Raw genomic sequence first — 25,980 nt, 5'->3', positions numbered from 1 at the left:
AAATCCTTAGATTTTTTTTGTCATGTGATTTTTGACAAGGGTGTCAGGACAGTGTCAGTTGTGGAAAGAATAGTCATTCAACGAGTGGTCTGGGACACCTGAATATCCACCTGCAAAAGAGCACCATTGGAACACTCAGGTTCCACAAAAATTAAACTGAATCAAAGAACTACATGTGAGAAGAAAAACTATAAAACACTTAGAAGAAAACATAGAGGTAGGTCTTTGTGACCTTGGATTAGGCACAAGTTTCTTAGATGTGACACCAAAAACATAAACAGCAAAAGAAAAATGTAGGTAAACGGGACATCACCAAAACTGAAAATTTTTGTGTTGAAAAGGACATCATCGAGAAGGTGGAGAGGCAATCCACAGAATAGGAGAAATTTCTATAAGCCACGTATAAATCTGATAAGGACTTTTTTTAAAAAAAGATTTTATTTATTTATTTATTTGAGAGAGAGCACGAGAGGAGAGAGGTCAGAGGGAGAAGCAGACTCCCCACTGAGCAGGGAGCCAGAGGTGGGACTGGATCCCAGGACTTCAGGATCATGACCTGGGCCAAAGGCAGTTGCTTAACCAGCTGAGCCACCCAGGCGCCCCCGATAAGGACTTCTATCTAGAATACATGAAGAACTCTTACGACTCAATAATATGACTGCTTAATTATAAAATGAGCAAAGCATCTAAATGGACATGTCTCCAAAGAAGATATGTGACTACGTGATAAGGCCAGTCAGCACATGGCGGGATGTTCAGCATCCTCAGCCCCTGTCAGGGAGCTACCACTTCCCACCCACGAGGATGTCTGTAATAATAAAACACACACCGCCCAGGATGTGGGAAAACCCGAGCCCTCACACGCTGCTGGTTGGCTAGGAAGTGCCAGGGCCATGGGAAGCAGTTGGCAGTTCTTCAAAATACTCCCGTCACCCTGCGACCTGCTCGTTCTACTCTCAGGTGTTCACCCAAGAGAAGCAGAAACGTCCGTCTGCACGAACACGCACGAGTGCTTGTGGCCGCGTGGCTCTCGGTCGGCAGAAGCGGGAAGCGGTTCCGATGTCCATGAGCTTGAGTGTCCCTCGGCTGGCGGGTGGACGAGATGCGGCTCATCCGGGCATTGGGCTGCTACTGGGCGGCAGGGAGAGGAGCAGAGTGCGGGTGCTCAGTGCCGCGGACCGTGCGATCCCCTTTATGCAGAGCGTCCGGAGCACACGAACTTAGGGAGGGACTCATGGTCGCCTTGGCCTGGCAGATGGGGCCGTGGACTTTCTTTTGGGGGCAACGAAAGTGTTCAGAGATCGGTTGTGGTGACTGTTGCACAGATCTGTAAGTACGTTAAGCCACTGAGTGGTACACTTGAAATAGGACAGTTGTACGGAACGTAAATTATGTTTGAACGAAGCTAAAAAAAAAAACAAACCCACAAGAAACCCCGAGCAGCAGCCCAGGGCTGCAGCACCTACCCGTCTGTGCCACGAGGGCCGGCGTCTGAGGTCGCCATCACTGTGGCAGGTGCCCGAGACGAACGAGGAGTGTGCCTGTAGGTTTTGAGTTCCAGAAAATGCCACATTCTGAATCTGTGCCAGGCTCTATTTTAGGCACATGGGTTGTGTTGTTTAAAGAAAAAAAAAAAGACGGACTCATCTTCTCATGAGGGATCTTCTACTGGGACGAAACAGGTGAAAACCACTTCTCCCGTCTGCTAGAAGGTGGTGGGCCGAGGAGGAGCAGAAGCACGTAAGGGCATTGGATGGGCTGCGGTTGGCAGTTAGGCCGGCTGGTCAGGCTTGTCCTGTTGAGACGGTGACGTTTGTGCCAGGCCGTGAAGGGGGCGGGGGTGTACTGCAGGCAGGTGTTGGGGGAGAGCAGGACAGGCAGAGGGTCAGCGTTCGGGGCCGTGGGGCTAGAGTGGAGGGAGAGGAAGGATGGCAGAGGGTCTCGGGGTGATGACGGTCCCCTCTGCCCCTTGCTGGGGGGCGGGGGGAGGTTCCCGTCCAGGAAGGACGTGGTCTGAGTCACAACTCAAAGCCGTGGGGAGTTAGGGGGTGCATCCAAGTGTGTAGGTTCAGAGAGGGGCCCGGCAGGCAGGAACCCCAGAGCGGGAGGCTCGCAGGTACCGTTCGCATCGCGGGGAGTGTGGCGATAAAGGACCCATGGACTGAGGACCGAGCCTCAGGGGCCACCCTCAAGGGAGGACCGGCTACAGCGGGAGTGGGGGTGCAGCCACCCCTCAGATCACTTGGCCTCTCTGATCCCGCCTTGGGGTCTTCACACCAGCCTGTGCACCCGAGCCCAAGAGGGGGCCAGCTCCTCCCCCAGGGACATGCGGTCCCCCAGCTCTGCACCCCGCACTCGGTAGCGCTGGAGCTGGGACGGGGGGCTCTCGCCTTTGATGCCGACCCCCATGGCTCTGACTTGGTGGCCACTGCCCTGCGTGGGCGCTCAGCCCGGTTGTGGGGCCTGCTCCCCGGTCTTCGCTGCTGCCTGCCTACGATGGGCGGGTGCTTGCCGCCTCCAGGGCCGGTCCCCCCAGCAACCCCAGGGCCTCAGACAGCCGCTTGCCCCAGAGAAAGGAAGGGAACATTGCAGCATGTGTTGTGCCCGTGCCCCTTCCTGAGGCCGTGGTCCTCCTTGCAGCCACGCAGGCAGCTGGTGGGGGTCCCTTTGCAGATACCCCTGGGCCATGACCATTCCTCACGGTTGACGGTGGTGGGCATGTGCCTGTGGGGCAGCGACACACACCCTTGTCTTCAGCAAGGTCTGGTCTGCTCCGTGGTCCAGGGAAGACCCAGGGACCACCGTCGCCTAGGGGAAGGGGAACTTGTGCGTCCTGGCCCACACCTGTGGTGACAGCAGCGTTTTGCTGGCTCGGGCTGTCCTTACTGTCCCTTGTGGCCAGGACCTGGGGAAAGAGCATGGAGTGAAACCCCAGTGAAGCATGTTGTCCTCTTTCACGTGATGTAGAAGTTGAGGCCTTTGATGGTCTTCTCGTGTGTAGTTTGGTTTTAAAACTCCTGTGCACTGCCGGGTTTCTGCCCCGGCACCGGGCTCCTGAGTCCTGCCTGTGAGGGGGGAGCGCTGTCGGCGGCCGCTGGTTGGGAGAGCGGAGGGAGAGCGTGCGCCTGGCACTCAGGACCCCGTGGGATCGCGTGGCTCGTGCCCAGCAGTGGCGGCCATCTAGAAGCTTCCGACGGCTCCTGTACCCTTATCGGCACCAACTGTGAAGTAAATTCCTAACGTCCTACTGAGTCTCCTTTGTCCTAAGCCTGAAAACGGGCATGCAGTGCAGTAGATCTTAAATTCTAGTGGTGCAAGACGAGAAACCACAGACACTTGGTCTACGTAGTAAAGGTCTTTCTTTTGAAATGACGGACGTTCTGCGCAGTGGCCTTGGACCGCACTTGCTTTCTTTCCCAGGGATGACTTTAATATTAAAGTTCTTCAAGCATTTGTCGAACTCCATGAGTTTGCTGATCTGAACCTCGTGCAAGCCTTAAGGTAAGTGTTGGAGCCCTGGCTGGCAAGTGTGGGAGCAGGAGACAGGCCCTCACCCCCATGGGGTCCCCACGCCGCGGTCCCCCGGAGCTGCAGACAGGCCCGGAGAGGCGTTCGTGGACTGTGGGGCGTGCGTTGTTTCCCACCCAGGACTTGGCCCTTGGGTCTGGGCTTTCCTCCCGCTTCCGAGACTGAGCCCCTCTCCCCCGCCTCTGGCCTCAGACGCCCCGGCATGAGCCAGGGGACACAGGCACGGCCCGCCGGCAGAGTCCCTGCCTTGTCCGGGGAAAGCCCCACGCCCTGGACCCCAGGGCCGCCCTCGTCCCCCGGTGCTCGTTTCTCCACAGGCAGTTCTTGTGGAGCTTCCGACTCCCGGGGGAGGCGCAGAAGATCGACCGCATGATGGAGGCGTTCGCGTCCCGCTACTGCCTGTGCAACCCCGGAGTCTTCCAGTCCACAGGTGGGTGAGGGCGGGGCGCCGAGAGCCTCTGCGCGGGCGGGTGGGCGGGCCGGCGGCTGACGGCCCGCACCCGCTGGCCTCCCGCAGACACCTGCTACGTGCTGTCCTTCGCCATCATCATGCTCAACACCAGCCTCCACAACCACAATGTGCGGGACAAGCCCACGGCCGAGCGCTTCGTCACCATGAACCGCGGCATCAACGAGGGGGGCGACCTCCCGGAAGAGCTGCTGCGGGTGAGCTCCCGGCCTGCGGGGCCCGCCAGGCACCTGCGGGGGCCCTCGGGGACGTGGAGCGGACGGGTCCTGCGGCCCCCGGCTGTGTCCCTGAGCGCCCCGTCGCCTGTGCTGCCCGCAGAACCTGTACGAGAGCATCAAGAACGAGCCGTTCAAGATCCCCGAGGACGACGGCAACGACCTGACGCACACGTTCTTCAACCCCGACCGCGAGGGCTGGCTCCTGAAGCTGGGTGAGTGGCGGCCGGCGGGCGGGCCCCGCGCTCGGAGCCCCCAGCCCTCGGCAGCCAAGGCCCCCGACCAGAGGCAGAACCGCTAGAAGCGAAGGCCGTTGGGCCGAGTCTGCCCGCGGTAGCCGGCCGCACGCCCCCGACTCGATGGCTGCTGCTTTGAGCCTTGCCCTGTGCGAGTGAGGCCGTCCCGTCCGTGTCCACGGCAGAGAATGACGCCCGGGCTGCACGAGTGTCCCAGAAAACTGCTCAGCTAGCGTCCTGATAGACCCAAGGCAGTTTTCTGTTCAGAGGCAGGGGCATTTACTGCGAGAACCTGCGTGCCTTTCTCTTGGTTTGGTGTGGCTGATTTTTGATGAGTGGTTTAAATGTGCCTTCTTGTTGTTTTCCTTCTGCCTGTGGCTCCCACCTTTCTGTTCTGTGACGGGCTGTCCCTGCTTGTTCTGCGTTAGGAGGTACGTACCCAGTGGCTTCCTGCCTCTCCCCCAGCTGCTCGTTCCTCTCACGGTTTCTCTCCCCCGTTGGTCTGTGTGAAGCTCTGATTTGTGGCTGCCATTCATCCGACCCATGTGGCTTTGGACTTGCTGGGTTAGCTTCATGTAGAGCGCAGTGAATGGGACACCCGCTCCTGTGGGGCTGGGCGAGGCGTGGCCGGGACGCCAGCCTCTCTGCGCCCAGAGCGCATGGGAATGCCGTGTGGGAACGAGCCTGCCCTCCGTGTCCTCCGGGCCCGAGCAGCCTCGGGACTGCTGGTCGCCTGCTCCATCCCCGTACATCACCGGTTGCCTCTCATACTAACCCAACAGCGCATGTCTGCTCCCCCGGACGGAGCGCGGGAATGTTCAGGCTTCCTAACCACTGACAAGTGGAGTAGCGTTGGTATTTTTTGGGCAATTACAAGAATTGATAGAGTGGTTTTTTGTTTTCCTTTTTTTTTTTTTGGTCTTGTTTTGATCTGGGGGGAGGGGATTTCTGCATTCGTGGGACATGAGAGCCTGTGAGATGGGACCATGTGTTCCAACCAGGTGTGGTCACCGTAGAACACGCTGTCAGACACCGGGCCTGAGTGAGTCCCTACGGCTGTGTTCTTAATCAGGGGAGGGTAAGAGGCAGGTGTGAAGGCGTGTGCCAGGGCTCGGCCATTCTGATTTGGGGTCTTCCTCTGGTTTTTTTTTTCTGGCTTAGCTGGGGTTTGGGCATGTTCTAGATCTTTGTCTAGAAACCCAGAGCCATAGCCGTGGACTTGGAGATGCATCTCAGACCTGTGGCCCTGGGGTCCGGGCAAAGGGTGAACGTGTCTGACAGGCCAGCAGCTGCACCTGGGCCCTCCCGTCCTTGCATTGCCAAGGACGGCCCCTCGCACGACAATGGCTGCGGAGGCCTGCCTGGCAGCGGCAGCGGGAGACACACCTGCTTCTAAAGCTGGCATGAGATGAGGGAGACAGAGGCCGAGTGGGGCTTGTGTTCCCCCACGTGTAAGCCGTGCCCAGAGCACCCCGAGGAGCTATAGAGCTGGTGGGGTGCTGAGCGGGTGTCCGAGGGCCCCCAGCAGTCAGTCATGGCCTCGGCACAGTGGGCGGCCCGGGGTCGGCTCCTTCCATGCTCCGCCACCACACGTATGGGTGTGAGAGGGCAAGTCGCCGTGCTGGCGTTCCTGGTAGCTGTCACAAAGCTATAGGGGTGATGGTGCCACTCAGACCTCGGGCCCACCAGCCAGCCAGGTGACTGCCCAGGCCCTGTGGCCATCCAGAGAGAGGGTTTCCCAGCAGGCAGGTCCGCTCTCCACAGCTGCTGGGCCTGGACACAGTCCTGCCCACAAGCCGCCTCCCAGGAGTCTTGACACTGGCCTGGCCCCTAGGGACCGCTGGTTGGAGTCGGGCTCTGAGGGCCAAGAAGGCGGGATCTACTGGAAGCCGATGCCAGAGATGTGTTAGCTTGGCCTGGGTTAGCTCCGGGCCCTTCTCCCGCACAAGGCAGACACAGGCCTGCACACGGAGGTGCTTGGCCAGGGGCCTCCAACACAAGCGTAGGAGACAACGTGTGTTCTGTGCATGCACTCAAACAACGGAGGTCACCATGTGACCTTGCTTCCTTGTGTTTCATCATAAACTTAGTCTCGGGCCAAGCGGTGCTTCCTGAAGGCCTGGGTGCTTTGCGAGAGCACAGGAGTGTTGTGTTGCTTCGGGAACATCAAGGAGAAGTGCCTTACAGCCGCCGAGCTTTGAGAGTGGGTCAGTTGTGCTAAGAACAGGCAGGCCCGTGGGTCAGAGTTGAGCTGCCCCGCAGGAGGAGGAGGTGTCGCGGGCCGTGCGGGCCAGTGCGCGGGCCGGGTGCGCGGGCCGGGTGCGCGGGCCGGGTGCGCGGGCCAGTGCGCGGGCCGGGTGCGCGGGCCGGGTGCGCGGGCCGGGTGCGCGGGCACGGGTGCCTGGGAGCAGCCGTGGAACTAGCAGCAGGTTCAGAGCGGAGAAGCCAGGCTGCTTTCCACAGGCGTGAGTGCTCTGTGTGTGTGTGTGTGTGTCCGTCCGTATCTGTGCGTGTGTCCGTCCCTGGCTCCTGAAGCTCAGCCGGGAACACGTGTAGGCAGAGCCTGTCTGTTCCCCTATAGCGAGACCTGTGGTGGCTCCAACACCAAAGGTGGGACCCCTGCTCCCCCTTTCACCCCTGCTGGGCCTGGTTCCCAAGCCGGAAGGGTACGTGGGGCTGGGCCGGGAGGCCTTTGGCCATGACCATCGGCCCGAGGATTAGGCTCCCCAAGATGCGCCGCTAAACTCAGGAGCCCCCAGGGGCTAAACGCTGAGATGCCTTCCTGGCTAACCCGCTTCTGGTGTGGGGCGGGGCAGGTCGGCGATGGGACTTCGGGTGAGCAGAGCCTAGACTGCCGCCTCGCGGCCCCGCGCGGGCTGCAGCCCGAGTGCGTGTGGGCTCCTGGGACGATTCTCTGAGAACCCGCTTGCGGGACTGAGGGGAGGGAAGGTGCTGGCAGGAGGGTCAACACTCAGGCAGCGTGGTGGCAAGAAGGAAGGGCCGGGGCCACGAGGGGAGCCCTGGGGAGGCCCTGGAGGCCACTGAGGGGTTGGGGTCCTCGGCTGACCGTGTGAGCCTTTGCGAGCTTCGGGCACGGAGAGCCGGGATGAACTTACCTCTTCGAGGCTTGCCTTTGGCTGCTGTTTGGAGGAGAGTCAGGGGCAGGGAGGCTGGTATGGGTGGGGGCGGCTGGCGGCCCCCCCAGCACCAGTGCAGCCTGAGACAGAGCTGGTGGGAGGGCGGTAGAGTGAACTGGCCGTGGGGATGCACCTGGAGGGAATCTGCTGTCCCATCACTGGAGGACTTGGGGACAAGGGTGTCCTGGGTCCCCTCCCCGTGAACATGGGCTTCCCCAGGACACCGCAGTGGAGGTCCCAGCATGAGCCGGGCTCCTGGTGCTCGGCCCTGTGCCGGGTCTTGGAAGGAACCAGTGAGGCCCCGTGGAGAGGGAGCGGACAGTTCCAGGGCAGCGCGTGCGCGGGGGAGGCTGCGTGGGGGTGGGGAGCAATGGGGGAGGGGGGGATGTGGCTCTAGGGCCCAAAGACTCCCGGGGACGGATGTGGAGTCTGCGGGCCGCGGAGAGGGCAGCAGGAATCGGGAGGCACACGGTCAGACCCCTCAGACGGGGACCAGAAGTGAAGTACGTGGAGCTGGGAGTGTGTGTCAGGGAGGAGGGAGACGTAGCTGGACTTTCCTTCTCCGCACAGCCGAGGCCCCCTTCTCAGTGCCCGGCCTGCCCGCACACCAGCCTCTCCAGTTGGGTTTGGACCGGCCCAAGGCCACCCAAAGGAGGCCTAAAGTCTGATCAGTGAGGCGGGGGTGAGGGGTCCCAGCGGGGTCTCCCGAGGACCTGGCCGGTGGCTCCGAATCCCAGTGGTCTTAATTCCCCCCGAAATGGGAGGTCTTCCTTGCCTGGATTTCTGCAGACTCCCTGCCCGGTGGCCCTCTTGCCTCAGCCCCAGGGGGACATGGGACGCCGGTGAGCGTGCCTCCCTGTCCCTCCGTGTCCCCCAGGACCTTCCCTCCCACACTGCGGTCCCTCCGTGTCTCAGAGCCAGGCGGGTGAGCTCCGCCCCAAATGTCATGTCAGGGAGTGACAGCAGGGCCAGCTGCTGCTTGCGGCCACAGATTGCTTGATTCTGTTTTTTTTAAACTTCATGTCAGAAGCGAAGGCGGGAAGTTGAAGCCCATTTGTGCTGAATAGTTAAGGGTAAAAGATTTCCTTTTCTGTAGTGAAAGGAGACGCAGATGAGCTGTGTGTGTGCATGTGTGTGTTTACATGTGTGTCCCTGATCTTATTAAGAGATTAATTCAATCGAGTAATTCCCGGGCCCAGGAGTGATTGATGGTGACGGATCCCAGGGCCAGGCGGAGCCCTGCGGTGACAGGATTAGGTGGTGGACCAGCCGGGGGATCGGCACTGACTTCATCCTGTGGTCATTTCCATGGGGGGGAATTAAGCCCATTCATCACGACTAACATTTCCAGAAAGGTGGAATTCAGTAGGTGGCCCAGGCGGGGGCGCCGGTGCCGGCCCGGGTGGGGGTGCATGGGGGGCCCCCGGCAGCACCCTGCGCCCGTTCGGGGCCAGGCCCCAGAGCTCAGCCGGGACTTGGCTCAGTGTGGGCAGAATGTCCCACGTTTCCACGAGGAAGGGAGCTTAAGACCGAGCTTGGCTCCCAGTGGCATTTCTGAAAATAGTCATTTCTGTCGGTCCCGGGCCCCCCCTTCCGGGCCGCGGGTTCCCAGCGCGTGTGGGCGCGGACTCATGAGCTCTTCTGCTTCCAGGAGGGCGGGTGAAGACCTGGAAGCGCCGCTGGTTCATCCTCACCGACAACTGCCTCTACTACTTTGAGTACACGACAGTAAGGGCTGCGGGGGGGCCCCTGGGGGCTGGGGGGGGGGGGCGCGGGCCGGGGACTGCGGGCCCCAGCCAGGCTGGCCGTGCCCTCCTCTCTCGCAGGACAAGGAGCCCAGGGGGATCATCCCCTTGGAGAACCTCAGCATCAGGGAGGTGGAGGACCCGCGCAAACCGGTAAGCTGGCCGCCTCTCGCCGCCCCCGCCCTCCAGAGGCCGCCGCGCCCAGTGACCGCCGTCTGTCTGTCTCCGCCAGAACTGTTTTGAGCTTTATAACCCGAGCCACAAGGGCCAGGTCATCAAGGCCTGCAAAACGGAGGCGGACGGCCGGGTGGTGGAGGGGAACCACGTGGTGTACCGCATCTCCGCCCCGAGCCCCGAGGAGAAGGAGGAGTGGATGAAGTCCATCAGGTGCGCCCCAGCCCAGGCTCGGAGCCCTGAGGGCCCCGGGGCCTCCCTGTGCGCGCGCAGGGGAGTGCGTGCCCCTGCGGGAGTGCGCAGGCATGCCAGCGTGCGGGCCTGCGTGTGGGGGAATGCGTGCACCCGGCTGCAGCTGAGCGCAGGCGCACTTCTGCGTGCGGGACCGGCCCCTGGCTGCGGAGACCGGCAGGCCCTGAGCTCTCGGCTCAGGGGCAATGCAGGTGCCGCCGGACCTCAGCCTTCTCCTCTCTCCGCAGAGCGAGCATCAGCAGGGATCCTTTCTATGACATGCTGGCCACGAGGAAGAGGAGGATTGCCAATAAGAAATAGATCTCTCCCGGCCTCAACAGGTGAAAGTAGAAACCAAAACCCCACAGCAGAAAGTGACTGGGAGCCTCCCCGACACCCTGGGCCCCGCCTCGCTCTCCCGCCGCCTCCCCGGAGGAGGCAGTGCCTGCCCCGCCCTGGCCGCTTGGCGCCTTTGAGGGGAGGGTCGCCGAGGCCCCGCCGCTGGTGTCCCGATGCCCTCTTCCTGGCTCTGGCCCCGCCACACCTGCTGCCGTGGCCAAGGGGACCTCGGGCCCATCGTGCCACACGTGTTCACCCAGGGCTGGGTTCACCATCCTAGAAGCCGCTGTTTTCTATCAGAACGAGGAAGGAAAAGCTACCACTTTTTTATTCAGAGTTTTTTCTCAGATATATAGGATTATAGCTTTTATATGCCTTTTTATATTCTGAAATTATAATGAAAGATACTTTCTAACAGTAGTATTTTTAGAATGGCAGCTATAAATAACTCCCGGACACAAATCTCTACTGTGCACTGAAGGAAAATTCTGTCTACAAGACGTGTAGCACCGATTGGGGGCGGTGGGCGGCGCAGGTGTGCGGCAGAGTCCCCGCTTCCCTGGGCAGGGCCGGGCTCCAGGTGGCCAGGTCCCCCGGGGTCCTCTTCAGCTCAGATAACTTTCTAAAAAGGCAGATCGTTAAAATACAAGCAACGGTTCTGGGTGTTTCTCTTGTACCTGCGGTCCCAGCACCGTCTGGGTGTGGAGCCCCATGAAACGGCTGCTGTTGGCCTGCGTGGACCCCGAGCAGCAGTTCCATGTGGTTCAGCGGAACCAGGCTTCCGACCAGTCCTCGCTCTTTCAAACCTGTTGGAAAACCAGTGTTTCTTTTACTGACCTGATGGTAGTTGGACCCGATCTCTTGATGTAACGCATAGACCAGTAACTAGAACAAATCTCATTCCGTGTTTTCAGAGACTTACTCTCTCGCCGTGAGCAGGGAGAGCGCGCGCTGTGGGATGGAGGCGCCCGGCACTTAGGGTTTCCTGTAAATAGTGTAAAGCCCCGGATACGTGCAGGTGGTGGACCTGGGACGATCCCCCACCGGGCGGCTGTCAGGTTGCCGTTGATCTAATAGTAGGTGCTCAGGACGTCGGCCGGAGGGAGGATGGCGCTCAGGGCAGCACGGGGCTGCCGCGGGCCGAGGCTGGGGTGCTGTGTGTTGGGTCGCTGCCGCTGGTTCTTCAGGACGGGCCCCCTCTCCCACACTGCGTGGGCACGCCATGCCTCTGAGGCCTTTGGAGGTCACGGACTGTCCCCTGCAAGAGGAAAGTCCCAGAAAGCAGGCTTCAGAGCGTCGGCACCTGTGTGAAGATTTTAAGTACACGTGACTGTTCCTGTGAGTTGCCTTGGTGCTGGAACTGACCGGCTGCGGGCCCCTGGCCTCGGCACCGCTGACCTTGACGTAGCTTTAAGCCACGCTAGATGCAAAGGGATCTGAGCCCAGGGCTCTCCACCCTGCATCAAACTGAGTTTTTGTTTCATTCCCAAGCTTTTAGGCTTTGTTACTGTACTGATACCTCAAAATCGAAACTTCTAGTTTTTGAGAAAGGCAAGCCGGCATTCGCCAAATGCCCGGCTGGTATATATGCAACTCTGGCCTCCAGTCTTCCACGAGCAGAGCGCGCCCGGAGCCCGCAGCCCAGCTCTGCGCCCGAGCACCCCCGCGGCGCCCGCCACGTCCGTGTCGCACATGGGGGGACCTTCCCTCTCTCCTTTGTCTGCCCCAGGTAGGCCCCTGGGGAGATGGGCTTTTGGGGTTTGGCCTCAGTGGGGTTGGGAGAAGCGAGCTTGGGGCAGGCCCCGTGGGAGTGGTTTCTGTAGGCGAAGGCGCCTCCCGTGCTGGCTGTTTCCCCGGAGCGAGGCGGAGGCCGCGGTGCTTCGACTCTGTAACCTGCTGTTCGTGTTCCGTGAGATCCTCTAATTCCAGGTTTTGTTGTGACAGTATTAACATGACGGGCGCACGCGCCGTCACCCCCGCTCCACCTCAGGCCGGCCTGTCCGGGAGGCCCAGCAGGGCAGGGCCTGTGAGGCCTGGACCCTGCCCGGACCTCAACACGGCCGTGTTCCTCCTCCCCTGACCCCCCACCGCCCCCACGTCTGCGCTCAGTGCTTGAATTTAGTCCCAACTCTGGCCAAAGACAAGCTTTCCTCCGGAGGCCAAGGGCAGGAGGCAACGGGAGGGCCGCATTGGGCGGGCGGCCGCTGGCCCTGCCAGCCTCACTTAACACTTGAGGCTGAATTGGACGACCCTGGACCCAGGCAGGCAACAGTGTCTTCAGGATCACGGAGCAACTTTCAACAGTTTAATGTGGTACCAAACTGAATCAAGATAGGAGCTATTTATAGATGAAGCAGCATTTAATGCTTCATATAAAGCAATGCATATTTTTAAAAGTTAAAATGCATATTATCTACATAGATGTGCTTTGCTGAGAAGTTAGGTCTGTTGTAGACCCGAAACCACATGTTGTGATTTCACATTTTCTTATTTTTTTCTTAGACATTTGTATTTACAGCAAATATAGTTAATATGTAAATAATGTACAAAGAGATTTCTGGAGTGTTTGTTATTCAGTGTATATACTCCCACGAGCTGCATGAAGAAATACCCTATTATCTATTGATATTTTGTTGTTAAAATGAATAGCAAAATTGGAAGGTGTATGGCCATCAAATTGCAAATAACTGTGTTCACAAAATAAAAAAATGCATTGTTCAACAAGATTGTCTAGGACTTGGTTCTTTAAAACAGATTGTCGTGTCCAGGAACTTGTTCCCTGTCCCTCCCCGGTCCCAGGCTCAACCTCCAGGCCGAAGGGGAGCCTGCGGCTTGGGCTTCCGCGGATTCTAAGACGGTGAAGGCAGCACGAAGAAGCTGGTGAGAAAGGTCTGGTAAGCAAAGGGGGGGAAACCAGCAGTAAAGAATAAGACACAAAACATTTAATTTGCTGCCATTTATATACTATATAAATTTTACATGCTGTATATTTACAGTGGGGCAAGTGCTTTTTTAATCTTTAAAAAAACAAAGATCAAACTTTAGACATCTCTGAACAACACAAACTGTATAAACCATACAGATTATTCAGATACAAACTGTATTAAATACAGTTTTCCCCACTCCATCTCCTGATGCAGGACCAGTGAATTATAAGTGTATCACAGTTTGATAGCATATCCATATTAAAAATAAAATCACAGTATGATTTTGTCTGTAACTAGAAACTTTAAGGGACCAAGCTGACAACTCAGACTCCAACATCATAGTCAAGACAAGAGACACTGTATAAAAAAGTGTTAAGTAATAAAAACATACTGTAGGCTTTACAAATAATGTTTGGATTATACATTCATAATGTAAATACTCATCATAACTGGTAAATTGATTGGAATAGTTCCACAAAGTTCAAAAACAGAACTTGTCTATAAAATACATTTTCAAATCTTGAATACAACTAAAATATGAAGCAAATTAGTTTCTAGTACCAGACATTACAGAAAACAGACTGTCTCAAGTCTAGTTGAGAGCTCGTGAATCTTTAAATAAGTCTTTAAATTAAATATACATACTGTCAGTTTGTTTGTACTTTTAATAATTCCATGGTTTCCCGGCGGGTCTTGCACCGGATGTCTGCCGTGGAGGAGCTTTCCATGGAATGCGAGCGGTCCACCTGAGTCTGATTAAGCAGCATTTGAGATGTTCCAGTCCAGGGCGTCACGGTGCGGGGGATTTCTATACACGGTGTTTTACAACGGTCAGCAGTTGTAGAAAGTGTTCGTCCATTTGGAAGAAGGGTAATTAAGAAAAGGTAAAAACTAAAAAAAAGTTCTCCATGGTAAAATCTGTACAGTATTTACTAAAGAAGCACCACGCAGATTTGAACAAAGTTATTTTCTATATTTATAATTTAAGCTGGGTTGGGGATGGCTTCTGTTGAACACGTTGAATCTGAAAGACAAGAGGCAGCAGGCAGCAGGCATTAGTACCTCCCGAGGCAGGCAAGTGGGCTCCGCTGGGCTGGGGGGCCCCAGGCGGGGCCTGGCCATCCCTAACACCGACAACTCAGCCGTGGGCTTCCTTTCGGCACTGTTCCACCCGATCTCTGGGGGAAGCTCTTCTTCCTTACAAAGGTCCCTTTGCGATCACTGCCTTCCGGAAGGGCAGGAAAGGGGGCTGCTTGCTCCGCCAGGCAGGCCGTGTGCGGAGGGAGCCACCTGCTGGGCGCGGGCCGTCGGCTCAGCCCGCCGCTGCTAATCGGCTCAATCCTTTAATTCCCTTTCGCTAGAGAATCTAAGTCCTTACTTAGGCTTAGGAGTTTTCCTTAAGACACACCGAGAAAGGTTAGTTAGCTGCACGTTAGTCTTCCGTAGACAATTCGGGGAATTCCATTTCAAATCCCCCCGGCTGCCTGCAAGTCACACACTGGACACAAGCCCCTTCAAGAGCACGACGGCACGCTCTCCTGTCTACCTCTGCAAACGCGGATCCCAAACGTGAGGCGCTAGCTCCAGGGCCACGGGAGCAAATGCCGGCAGTAAGCCACCAGACTCCGGCAAGGTCGGGATCTGTCCTAAGGCACCCACACCTCATTCCAGTAAGGCCAAGTCCTTTCTGTCGGAAGTAGAAGTTGATGTGTTCTCTAGGGCTGCATGGGGACCCGGGGCTCCCGGGCTGGCCCCCAGGCCTGCAGCTGAGCCAGTCAGGCCTGGGGCATGCGAACCCCTTGTTCTTCCAGCGTGGGGACCCGTGGCTGTGTGGGGGGAATGGGGCTGCCGGGGGCTCCCCTCCTAGGCCAATTGGGTAGGTCTGGGTGGAGGAAAGGGGCTTTTCCTTCTGTGTTAGTTCCCGGCCGTCTGGGGCCTGCAGCTTTCCCTCCCCTTCTTATAAGGGGAGGAGGGAGCAGCATGGCGGCGCCTGAAGGAAGGGCCACCATGTACCGGAGCCAGACCGGGGAGGAGGGGTCCGAGCACAGCTCCAGCAGTGGGCCTGGGGGGTCAGAGGAGTCTGCTACCCTTGCCAGGGAGCCTCCCGCACCTACTCCCCGCAGCACCACCTGTCTCCCCGAGGCCCCAAACTCCATCTAAGTCCCCTCGGTGCCTCTCTGGACAAGTATGAAACATACAGATAGGAAAACTGCTTACCATAACTAGTGAATTTTTTGTTTTGAGGCCAAGTTTTCAATCACCTAGAAAGCAAAGAATCAGGAAAGAAATTTTAATGATAGTTTTGCAGCATTTTTCATGCCTGTGCTGTGCATGGGCATCGCGTGATTACACTTAGGACCCGTTCTTGGCTGGATGCTCACGGCCTGAAACCCGTCCCGCACAGGCTGGGCACGTGTACCCTGTCGCACGGCGATCGCTCCCAGCGTCTGACTGAAAACAAGACTTGATGTGATGCCTGCGACACAGCGAAAAGCCATAGCCTGTGGGAACCGTTCGCTCCCAGCCCATCAAGCCGGTCAGCATTTTGACAGCAGGACAGAGAACTCGAGCCAAAGACACTGACATGAGGGTTTCATGCAGCCGGAGGACAGGAGTCTGAGGTGAGTGGTCAAGGTACCAGAAACAGGGGACATGTGGCAGGCAGGCAAAGGGGCGGTGGCATCCTTGGCCAGAAGACAGGTGCTTAGCATGGAAGCCCAAGCAGGCGGCCCCTTGTCCTTGAGGACAGGAGGGTACAGACACATGGGTTCTTCAACCTGCTCCCCTCAGCAACGCCGGCTGCACGCTGCCCATCGAGCGCAATCAGGACAGACACGGCCACCGCTCGACCCAAAGCCTGACAGCGGCCCTTAGAGACGCGTGCCTGAGCCCCCACTGGCCAACCACCAAGGTTCACGGCCGCCTGCTTTCCCTCCAGAGCCATGTTTGTGGGGGAGCTGCCCTCCACTGTGCTCTGGCGGCCTCCGAGTGTGCTCCTTGCGAGACTGCAGCCGGGCGGGGAACATTCTGGCAACAGAGCAGAATCCCCTCAGACGCCGCCCGCTGCTTCCTCCCAAGCACCAAGCAGAGGTAGAAGGGACTCTGCCCGCACCAAGCCAAGCCCTTCCCTAAATCACCAAAATGCTCATGGGAAACCAACAGACCAAAGATTCACATGATTAATCTAAAAAACCCAGAGCAGACAACTGCCAATGTCACTTTCCAGCCAGCCACAGCCACCCTCGTTCTCTACCCTGTGTCACCCGGGCTCCCCACAGCACGTCAGCTGCACAGCCCCACCCGCTGGGACACGCCTCCCTCACGGCCTTTGCTCCTCTAATGCCAACGCCCCGGCCGGTCTGGCCCTCCTCTGTCCGCAGCTGCACTGACAGCGGGCCACGGGGCAGACTGGCCTGCCCCCAAACGTGTGTCTCCCCCAAGTTCACGACACAAAGGGCCTGTGGGCAACCAAGATGCCCTATCAAAGTCATGAAAGCGCCCCTCGGGCATCTAGGGCAGGGCTCAGCGAGCTCCTCATATGAAAGGCCAGAGGACCACCCCGTCCCGCTTTGGGGCCACCAAGGCTCTTGGAAGCGACTCGCCAGGGCAGCGCGGCGTCATGCAAGCGGGAAGGCTGGGCTCGCCCCATGCACGGCTCCGGACACAGGTGTGTCTCATGGGCCACGACATCTCCTTCTGGCTCCGCCAGCCATATCAAACCCACGACGGCCTTGGCCTTCTTCACCGGCAGGCCCCGTGGAAATGGGTGGCACCCACGGGCTGCAGCAGGCTGACCCGACGGGGCCCAGAGGCCGTCGAGCCCGCCACCCCGCTCCAGGCCTGCACCCTGCGGCCTGGGTGAAGAGCAGAAGGCGCCAAGTGGCTGCTTCAGGTGCAGTCAGAGCAGAAAGGGCTAAGAGGTGACATCGGAAAACAGCGGCGCCAAGGGGGTAAGAATCCAAGCCCCCCACGCCCCCAGCCTGGAGGGGTTCGCTCAGCGGGACCCAAGGCCCCACATCACAGGTGCCCGCAAGGCCTCGGCCTGGCCAGGGGCCGAAAGGGGACATCCCTCCCGTGGAGCTTCAGCTTCCACTCAGAATGCCAGAGGTTTAACGACTCCAAAGGGAAAGCGCACGCTGTGTAAGTACTTCGATCAGAAATGGCTTCAGAATGAACGCCCTGGTCCTTCAGGAGACACACAGCCAGGGCCCCAGACCAGAGGTCTCGCCACGGAGGCTCCGCCAAGCCCAGGTCCAAGTCCCTGCGGTTTCACACACGTGCTACGGGGTCGCCCTGCAGCGCCCCACCGGGCAGCTGAAGCCCGTGCCATGCCTGGGAGCCAAGGCTGGAGCTGACGGGGCGCACGGGCTCCCGCGAACGCGCACCCCCTTCGAAGCCAAGTGAGGGTTTCTTCCCCGGTGTTAACAAGAATCATTTCTATAGTCTTAATTCCAAGTGTCTCCTCTTACCCTGGCCACACTCAGACAGAGGACCCCTGTCATCCCTGCTTCCCATCCTTAAGTGTTTTCTCTTCTCACGGAAAGGCCCAGCACCTTCCAGAGGCAGGCCGTCGGTGAGGGGGAAAGCGCCGTCCGTTCTCCGGAAACGGTCAACAGTCTCATGGCTGACGGCCTTGGGCAGGTGCGGCTCTGAGTCTTTAACAAAGTCCTCGGACTTCCTGGAGTGCCTCTTCTTTTTCTTCTTCTTTTTTTTGTGTCTGTGGAGATCGGCATCAGAGCATGCTACTGAAAGATCGGAGTCCTGCTGATGCCTGCGGAGAAGAAGCCAGAACTCAAACCACCAACAAACCAAACTCGCCTCCGAGCAGCCTGGTCCTCGGCTTCCACCCCCCCTGGCAGACACTCAGCTCACACGTGCCGGGGAAGGCCCCCCCTGGGCGCCAGTGCGCGTGCTCGCCGGATGAGGTGCCTGGGTCCAGGGGTCCAGGGTGTGAGGTCACCTGCCTGGACCCTCCACCCCACTCCAGAGCTCGGGAGCAAAGATTGCTGGCCCCAAGTCCAGAAGAAGGAAAACAAGGGGCTGAGGGACAGAATGCTTTCGCCAGGAGACTCAGGCACACGGGCGGGAAGGAGGTTTCCCCTCGGGTAACCGCGTCTGTGACCCTTCGGCTTTTGTAACCGTTCCCCAGGGCTTCCATCTCAAGACATGTCAGATGTCAGGCACCTCATTGTGTCATTTTCAAGACAATCAATTTCCGCCCAATTTAGCTTTTTAGAAATACAAAAACAAACTTCCCCACTAGATCTCAAGCTGGGAAATGGAGCCAGAGGAACAGACAAGGCTGAGGCAACCCGTGGCTGTCCCGGACCCGCGCCGCCGGCGGGCCAGCCAGCAGCACGGGGACGGCGGCCTCCCCGTGCCCGCCCGCCAGCAGGCCCCGAGGTGCAAGAAAACACGAACAGGCGTGAAAACATAACCGCATCTGACGAGGGAGAGTAAGAACACCAGTTACACAGTCCAGAACTCAAGTTCTCAGTACAGGCCGTGGCACACACACTCCCAGAGATCCCGCAGCACCGGCCGCAGCGGCACACCGTCCGGCAGCGCGGGGGCCGGCGGCGGCACTCACCGCTCTGCGGCACCGTGAAGCGCGCCGGAGTGGCGGCTCGGAACTGCGGTTTGGAAATCGACCTCGGCGGCAGCTCACGCCCCGCACAGCGGGCCGCAGGAATCCAGCCGTCACCGCCGCGGCCAGCCCCGCGCGGGGGGGCCAGGCCCGGCTCCCAGGCACAGAACCGGAACTGGGCCTCACCCTCACCTGGAATCTCGGCCTCGGTGTTTGTCTTTGGATTTCTTTTTCTTCTTTGATTTTTTGTGCTTCTTCACTTTAGGCTCTTCCAAGGGATCCTTCTGGAAGCCCCTCCAGGCCTTTTTCTCGACGTGACCGGCGCTGTTCTCCGTGCTATCGTACCTCCGTTTCCGGGACTTGGCGTTCTCGCGGTCGTGGAAGCGATCGGCGAGGCTACAACTGGTGTCTTCGGCCACAAGTGCAATTTTCTCGTGGGGGTCCTTGTCGGGGTACGGGAGGAGGCCGTGCGGCGGGCCTGCCCGGGGGCTGCCGAAGCGGTGCCGGTCCTTCCCCTTGGCGAGCAGCTCGTGGCCCTTGCGCCCTCTGTAGTAGTCCTTGTAGGGCCGGCCGCCGGACGGGCCCGCCTTGGCGTACTCGCGGGCGCCGGGGAAGGGCCTCCACTCGCGCACCTCCCGGGCCGCGTACAGGGCGTACCTGTCGTGGTAATGCCTGCACTTGTCCCACCGCAGTCTGTCGGGGTAGTACTTCTCGCGGGCCCAGGAGTGCTCGCTTTCGGGGTGGTGGTACCTGCTCCACTCCTGGTCCGAGCCGCCTCTGCCGCGGGAGTGGTGGTGGCCGTACCTGCCCAGGGAGCGGTGCTCGCCGGGGCTGAGCCTCTCGCCGTGACAAGGGTGGTGCTGGCCCCCGCCGCTGTGCTCCGTCCGGTAGCGGTCCTGTTTGGGGCCCCGCTCCCGCACAGACGAGTGCCGCTTTTTGTGGTAGTGCTCCTCGGTTTTGCTCCTGCTCTCCCGCGCACGCTCTCCGCTGGAGGAACGATCTCTTCGGTTGCGATAATGTCCTCGGTCAACTTTTCTGAGGATACTGATTTTTTCCTTAACTGGAGAATGATCTGGAACTTTTTGTCCAACCATGTTTTCTTCACATTTCTCCCCGCTGCTTTGTTCGGGGCCCCCTTCTGAATGATTTTCTGTGATCTTGTCTGCTTGAGGAGAGGGCAAGCCCTCGGCCGCTGCGCCTGCGCTCTGAGGAGGGTCCTCCAAGTCCGAGCACGTGTCTCGACTGATGTAGACTAAGAGTTCGTGCTCACAGGCACCCTCGGAGTGTACCGGGGCACTCGGGCTGGAACTGCCCGCAGCCTCCACTGCGGCCAAGGCCCGGGGGCTCTCTAGTAACGCCCCCGATACGGCCTGGGGTGGTCTGCTCTGGTCATCTGTTAAGTCCCCGGGGCTGCACAGTCTAGGGAGTGGATCGTCAACCACGGTATTCTTAGTGCTGCTGCAAAGGGTGTTGGCACTGGGCAAAGACTCCTCGGGTTTTGCTAAAATGTTTTCGGAGAGTTCTTCTTTGGTAGATTTGACGCTGGGGTCTGAGGGTGGCAAAGCCTTCTTTAACTTGCTGCTAAGGCTCGTGAGGGTCTCCGGTTTCTCACGGGACTCGGGAGAGGGACTGCCGGCCTCCAGCTCCGCACCAGGATCCTCTGCAGGACCTTCCTCTGTTCCAGGAGCACTGCAGCCCCATCAAAACAAAGAAATCAATAAATCAGTCAGTGGCTTGATTGCATTATGGGTCACAAAGACAAAAACTTCAAAACATTCCTTTAAATAATCTGTGCCTTTAACATATCTGGCTGGAGCTGCATACTGGGTTTATCATTTTTGGAAACTCTAACATTCTCTTTCCCTCATTAAACAAAAACATGAAATTCTCTATCAGGCTTATCTACTATCCCATTTTTCAGCTGCAATAATCCTGCAGTCGTAGGCTCTTTCTGTTTTCAGATATACTTCTAATTCCTTTTTTTTTATATATATATTTTTATTTATTTGACAGAGAGAAATCACAACTAGGCAGAGAGGCAGGCAGAGAGAGAGGGGAGGGAGCAGGCTCCCCGCGGAACAGAGAGCCCGATGCGGGGCTCAATCCCAGGACCCTGGGATCATGACCTGAGCCGAAGGCAGAGGCTTTAACCCACTGAGCCACCCAGGTGCCCCTATACTTCTAATTCTTAATAACTGTGAATGATCAGAATAGTCAGATTGGCGACTGGGGGCTCTAACTTTTCCTCCGCGTTTCTCCCGAGCCTCCGATAGAGTCACTGCCTCCAAACCCAGCCAACGGCCCCTCGGAATGTAGGAACCGGGAGGCTGTAGTGGGTACAGTGAGGCTTTAGAAAACCTTCCTGGAGGACATGAACTCTGTCTGCCCTTGACTGCTACAGGGTCCCCGAGGTCTGCTCCAGGTTAATGAAAACTGCCAGCCAACATTAACAACCCTCCAGGGGCCCCACTTTGTAGTGGGAAAATCCCTGGGGGAGAGAGCACAGATGAGATCAGTACTGACAAGTCCCCTCGGGCACGGCCGTGAGTCTCGTGCCAGTACGTGACAGCAACACCCACTGGGTCACAACACATGCGCGGTTCTGTCTACACAACCGTCCACGGTCATCCTCATGCACATGACATTTGAGGAGAAACTAAGCTAGACTGGGGAAGGGATGAAAAGAAAACCATTACAAAGTGACTGGGGAGTCACGCCGTCCCCTCTTGAAGGTAATCTGAAGATTGGCTCCACTCCGTTTTAATAACTAAACCTTCCTGACCACTGTTCAGTAAGGGCAGACCCCCTGTCGGGGGCCACTCTGAAATGTGGGGTGCATTCTGTTTGTCACAGAGATGGGGGAGCCCAGGGACAAGGCAGGCAGTGACATGCAGGGAGTAAGGAAGGGTCCCACGTCCCACAAGCTGACGTCCATGTGGACGAACACCCCAGCTATGAGATTATTGGCAGTCTTCATGGATGTGACATTTTCCAGGGACACAACTACTGTGTAAATCCGGGGACAACCAGAATGTCACCAAAAGTTGTCCCTTATGAGAACATCACACCCCTGATGGTGAAGTGTGTGCGTGGGACTGCGCTCGGGACACCAGGCCACGTCCCACATGGCAAGGCTCACAGCAAACACGCTTGGGGCGTCGTGCACTCGTGGGCAAACCAAAACGCCACCGGCTGGTATATTCCTCCTGTCTTTCACTCCTGTTACATGACACTCAGGAATTGTGCCGATTTAAAAAAGCAAACAAAGCATTCAATGTGGAGATGCACTGATCTATGAATGAAATTTCAGGATTCTAGAAGGAGCAGCGTATCTGAACTTGATGGGAGGTGAGAAGCCCTGCCCTACAGCCTTAGCGAGTCTTCACGTTTGTCGCTGGCAGGCCAGGTGTCCGACCTGGAAGCAGGCCGTAGGGTCCCTAAGCCAGAGAGACAGGGCTAGGATGAACAAAGCGTTAGCTCAAGGACATCGTTTTCACAGAAAAATGGCAATTTGTCCAGTAAGTTTTTCCTTTCCTTTTCTAGAGGCACTTAACAACTTCTCTAGCTCATGCATATATTCAAGGGATTCAAAAGGGTCACGATGAGACGTGTGCAGTTAAGACAGCGGCGCACAGCGCGTGGGCGCCGTCACAGTCTCCTTGCCCGTCATCATCTTACCTGCTTTCTTCTGTCGAACCTTTCACCTTGTTGCTGAGTTTGAAGTTCTCTAAGATTTTGTCTTCTGGGAGAGGCGGCAGAGGAGCAGGCATCAACTACGATAAAAAACAAAACTCTTTCAACCCTCACTGCCGCCGGGCGCCTCCCGATCTCTGATCTGCAACCAGTGAGCGGCTGGATGTGAGAATCAAAGCCCCCCTCCCAGCACCCGCCGGGCCACCCCAAGACACTCACCTTTCCCGGCAGACCGTTCGCCTTAGAAAAGGGATTTTCTGAGTGTAGAGGAGGCGGGACTTGGCAACTGGCACCATCACAAGGCAGACCGTTTTCCTTCAGGTCGCTGTCTGTACTGTCAGCACCATTTAGAGCAAGGGGCTCTCGAAGCTCGAGCGGAGAGGCCTCGTCATCTTCCACATCCTGCACAGAAGAGTTCGAGCTCTCGATCGTACCGAGACCGTTCTCCTTGCCTAGGCCCTTGGCCTCCTCGTCAGACTCTTCGGACGACTCGGCGCCATAGGGCACCAGGACGCTGGAGCTCAGCTTGGACTTGCCGTTCATCACGGGCTGAGAACAGGACTCGCTCGGGGTCATCTGCTTTGTGACTTTACTAGAAACCGCCGCCGCAGGCGCGCTCGAGGTAGGCTGTGCTGCAGAACTGGTAACGGTAGAAGAGGGAACAGGCTTGGTGGGGGTCTCCAAAGGCCCGCTGTGAAGGTTAGGCTGAGACTGGCCTTGGCGAACAGGTAACTTGTTGTGAATACTGATCGTGATTTTTTGTTTCTTGGGGTGTTCTGGAATCACTGATGGCCTGTTAACAGACCAGTTTTGAACAGAAGTCGAAGCATTGACAGAGGCAGCCCGGCTGACACTGGGGTTCCCACTGGGACTTGAAATGGAACTGCTTGGTGCTTCCTTCAGTGGCCCGGTCCCATTTAAGTGAGGTGGATTCTGGAAGAAAGAAGACCCAAGGAGATGAGAGCCCAGGTACAGTCACAAAGAATCCAGTCTGGCTAGGGGCCCTTCCCTTTCTGCTCATCATCTTCTTTATTAGAATATCAAGTTTCGGGGCGCCTGGGTGGCTCAGTGGGTTAAGCCTCTGCCTTCAGCTCAGGTCGTGATCCCAGGGTCCTGGGATCGAGCCCCGCATCGGGCTCTCTGCTCAGCAGGGAGCCTGCTTCCTCCTCTCCCTCTCTCTGCCTGCCTCTCTGCCTACTTGTGATCTCTGTCAAATAAATAAATAAAATCTTTAAAAAAAAAAAAACATCAAGTTTCCCACACCTAGAAACACCTCCTCCTCCTGTCCGCTTTGGCCATAAACCTTCCATGGGTCCCTGTTTTCTGGTAAGTAATCAACAACTATTCTGTCCAGAACAAACCCCAGCCCCAATTCTTTCTGCTCCATTCTGACAGAAATGAAGAAGCCCCCTTGGGCACAGAGTCACGCATGCTTCCCTTGGCTGGGTTTCCTGGAAGCCCGCTGCCATACAGGCAGAAGGAAGTGCCAGCTAGCAGGGAGATGGGTGGCATGGGCAGACACAGAGCGGCCTGGGGCACCGTCCCCTCCCTCCACGCCCCCGAGTCCTACTCCTGAGCTGTCCTGCTCCTCACTCCACCTATGCTGCTCTATCCTAAGCGGCAAACTGGTGGCCGTGGGAGAGACCGCAATTCACGGAGGTGTTCTGCGTGGCCTTCGCAGAGTTTTGTCAAATACCTGAATACATCTGAAGGTTGCACATGAAGGAAAACAAAAAACCTTGAAAAAAATCAGTATTCGCCACCCTTCCACCCAGCGCACGTGCTTCCAGCTGACCAGGGTGCTGGCATCGCTATTAAGCAGAGCCAAGGCAGGCACCCGTTACCTGCCCGGCTCCCAGGGGCACTGGCTTTGTGACTCCGGCCACAATCCCAACACTAGCCGATGTCCATAAAATACAGCACACAGCTAGACCATCTGCTGATTCAAAACAAATCCGCTCAAATGGAAAGGCTGTTACTGCACTACGGTACAGGGTGGGGGTGGGGGGCCGCGTTGCTTCCACCCTCGGATGCTGCCCATAATCACTGCATCAGGCCAGCAAACGTCTGGCCTTCCCTCCTGAAGGTCTGTCACGTGACAAGGGCATCGGCCACCAGGGGGTGCGTCTGAGCCGCTGGACGGCGGACAGGACACACCACACTCCTGAAAGGGCCATATGAATACAGTGAAAATAAACTTTTTGTGAGTCGCTCTCCTGTTTCTAGCATTCATCAAGAATCCCCAAATATTGGGACACCTGGATGGCTCAGTCATTAAGCCTCTGCCTTCAGCTCAGGTCATGATCCCAGGGTCCTGGGATTGAGCCTGCATCAGGCTCCCTGCTCAGCGGGAAGCCTCCCGCTCCCGCTCCCACTCCCGCTGCTTGTGTTCCCTCTCTCACTCTGTCTCTCTGTCAAATAAATAAATAAAATCTTAAGAAAAAAAAGAAAAAAGAAAAAAAAACAGAATCCCCAAATATTAAGTACACTCTGAATAAAAGTCCAAAGTGAGAGCTAAAATCTCTAGTGTTGGGGCGCCGGGGTGGCTCAGTGGGTTAAGGCCTCTGTCTTCAGCGTTCAGGTCATGGTCCCAGGGTGGGATCAAGCCCCGCATCCAGCTCTCTGCTTTGCAGGGAACCTGCCTCCCCCTCTCTCTGCCTACTTGTGATCTCTAATAAATAAATAAGTTCTTTTAAAAATAAATAAATAAATAAATAAATAAATAAATAAATAAATAAATATAAAAATTAAAAAAATAAAAAATAATAAAATCTCTAGTGTTCAGGGGAGCCTAGGGGCTCTGTCAGTTAAGCAGCTGCCTTCAGCTCACGTCATGGTCCTGGGGTCCTCAGATCAAGGCCCGCGTCAGGCTCCCGGCTCAGCAGGGAATCTGCTTCTCCCTCTGCCTGGGCTCTTGTGCTCTCTCTCACTTATGCTCTAGTGTTTTATACCCATGACCAGACCTTTCTCTTGTTCGTTACATTCATACCCTGAGATATTCTGTGTATATGAAATATTTTATAATTAACGGCTTGTATAAACTTTTTTGACAAGGCATTCAGGTGCACGAGGACACGGCGGCTCCTGCAGTGCTAACCAGAGGCTCTGAACAATACCCAAGTTACCACAGAGATTACATCCCACCTCTGGAATGTTACCTTCATCATGTGAGAGGGGAGCTGTGGTCCGATAAACCCTGATGCAGCCTGCTTGTTGTTGACAACGCGCTGGCTGATCACAGGTCGGGGCGAGGACTGGCCGGGGCTGTGAGTGGAATGAGTGAGTTCACCTCCATTTTTCACATCGTGGGACCTGGGGACAGAGAGTGACAGCAGTTAAGGCTTCATAGGGCACGTCCTTAGGAGAGATTCATCTGTAGCCCCCGCAGGGACCAGACCGAGAAGCTTCAGTGCACGGAGCTTCGCACAGGATCCCCTCTGGGTCAAGGTTAGTGGCAGGTGGGCCCCACGGGGAGGCACAAAGGTAACCGTGCAAGTGGTATTTTTGATTGTGTGTTCCAGAGATGCCACTACCTGAAAGCATTTCTTCTTTTCTGTTTACTTATATTTTTCTAATTATAAGTACATGCTCGTATAGGAAGTCTGTATCCAGAAGTTAAACACACAAACACTATGCCTCATCTCACCCATGAGAGGCTTCTACTGTTCAGATTTACTGGAATATCCTCCAGGCTTTAGC

General features: G+C 57.1%; 2 protein-coding genes across 5 annotated transcripts in view; one reads left to right on the top strand and one right to left on the bottom strand.

Annotated features, from left to right (window-relative positions):
- Positions 1 to 12,795, top strand: part of CYTH3 (cytohesin 3) — an 88,851-nt gene extending 76,056 nt beyond the window's left edge. For 2 of the 4 annotated variants that reach the window (XM_045993024.1, XM_045993022.1), the window contains 8 exons: positions 3,421 to 3,501; positions 3,846 to 3,958; positions 4,046 to 4,194; positions 4,316 to 4,427; positions 9,237 to 9,313; positions 9,412 to 9,483; positions 9,563 to 9,717; positions 9,984 to 12,795. In XM_045993024.1, coding sequence (XP_045848980.1) covers positions 3,421 to 3,501; positions 3,846 to 3,958; positions 4,046 to 4,194; positions 4,316 to 4,427; positions 9,237 to 9,313; positions 9,412 to 9,483; positions 9,563 to 9,717; positions 9,984 to 10,056 — 832 coding nt within the window. In that variant the 3' untranslated portion in view covers positions 10,057 to 12,795. Of the gene's footprint in view, positions 1 to 1,109; positions 1,330 to 3,420; positions 3,502 to 3,845; positions 3,959 to 4,045; positions 4,195 to 4,315; positions 4,428 to 9,236; positions 9,314 to 9,411; positions 9,484 to 9,562; positions 9,718 to 9,983 lie in introns of those variants that run through there. The other 2 variants (XM_045993023.1, XM_045993025.1) reach the window with 2 other exon arrangements.
- Positions 12,796 to 13,021: 226 nt separating this feature from the next.
- Positions 13,022 to 25,980, bottom strand: part of USP42 (ubiquitin specific peptidase 42) — a 52,898-nt gene continuing 39,939 nt past the window's right edge. The window contains exons 12-18 of the mRNA XM_045993838.1: positions 25,440 to 25,593; positions 22,501 to 23,214; positions 22,267 to 22,361; positions 18,781 to 20,277; positions 17,471 to 17,772; positions 15,219 to 15,262; positions 13,022 to 14,025 (exon numbers count right to left, since the gene is read on the bottom strand). Of these exons, the coding sequence (XP_045849794.1) occupies positions 15,255 to 15,262; positions 17,471 to 17,772; positions 18,781 to 20,277; positions 22,267 to 22,361; positions 22,501 to 23,214; positions 25,440 to 25,593 (2,770 nt within the window). The 3' untranslated portion in view covers positions 13,022 to 14,025; positions 15,219 to 15,254. The remainder of the gene's footprint in view (positions 14,026 to 15,218; positions 15,263 to 17,470; positions 17,773 to 18,780; positions 20,278 to 22,266; positions 22,362 to 22,500; positions 23,215 to 25,439; positions 25,594 to 25,980) is intronic.

This window comes from Meles meles, chromosome 21 (assembly GCF_922984935.1).
Source record: "Meles meles chromosome 21, mMelMel3.1 paternal haplotype, whole genome shotgun sequence".
Lineage (NCBI taxonomy): Eukaryota > Metazoa > Chordata > Mammalia > Carnivora > Mustelidae > Meles > Meles meles.
The sequence above is the reverse complement of the archived record's forward strand: the minus strand, read 5'-3'. Positions and strand labels throughout refer to the sequence as shown.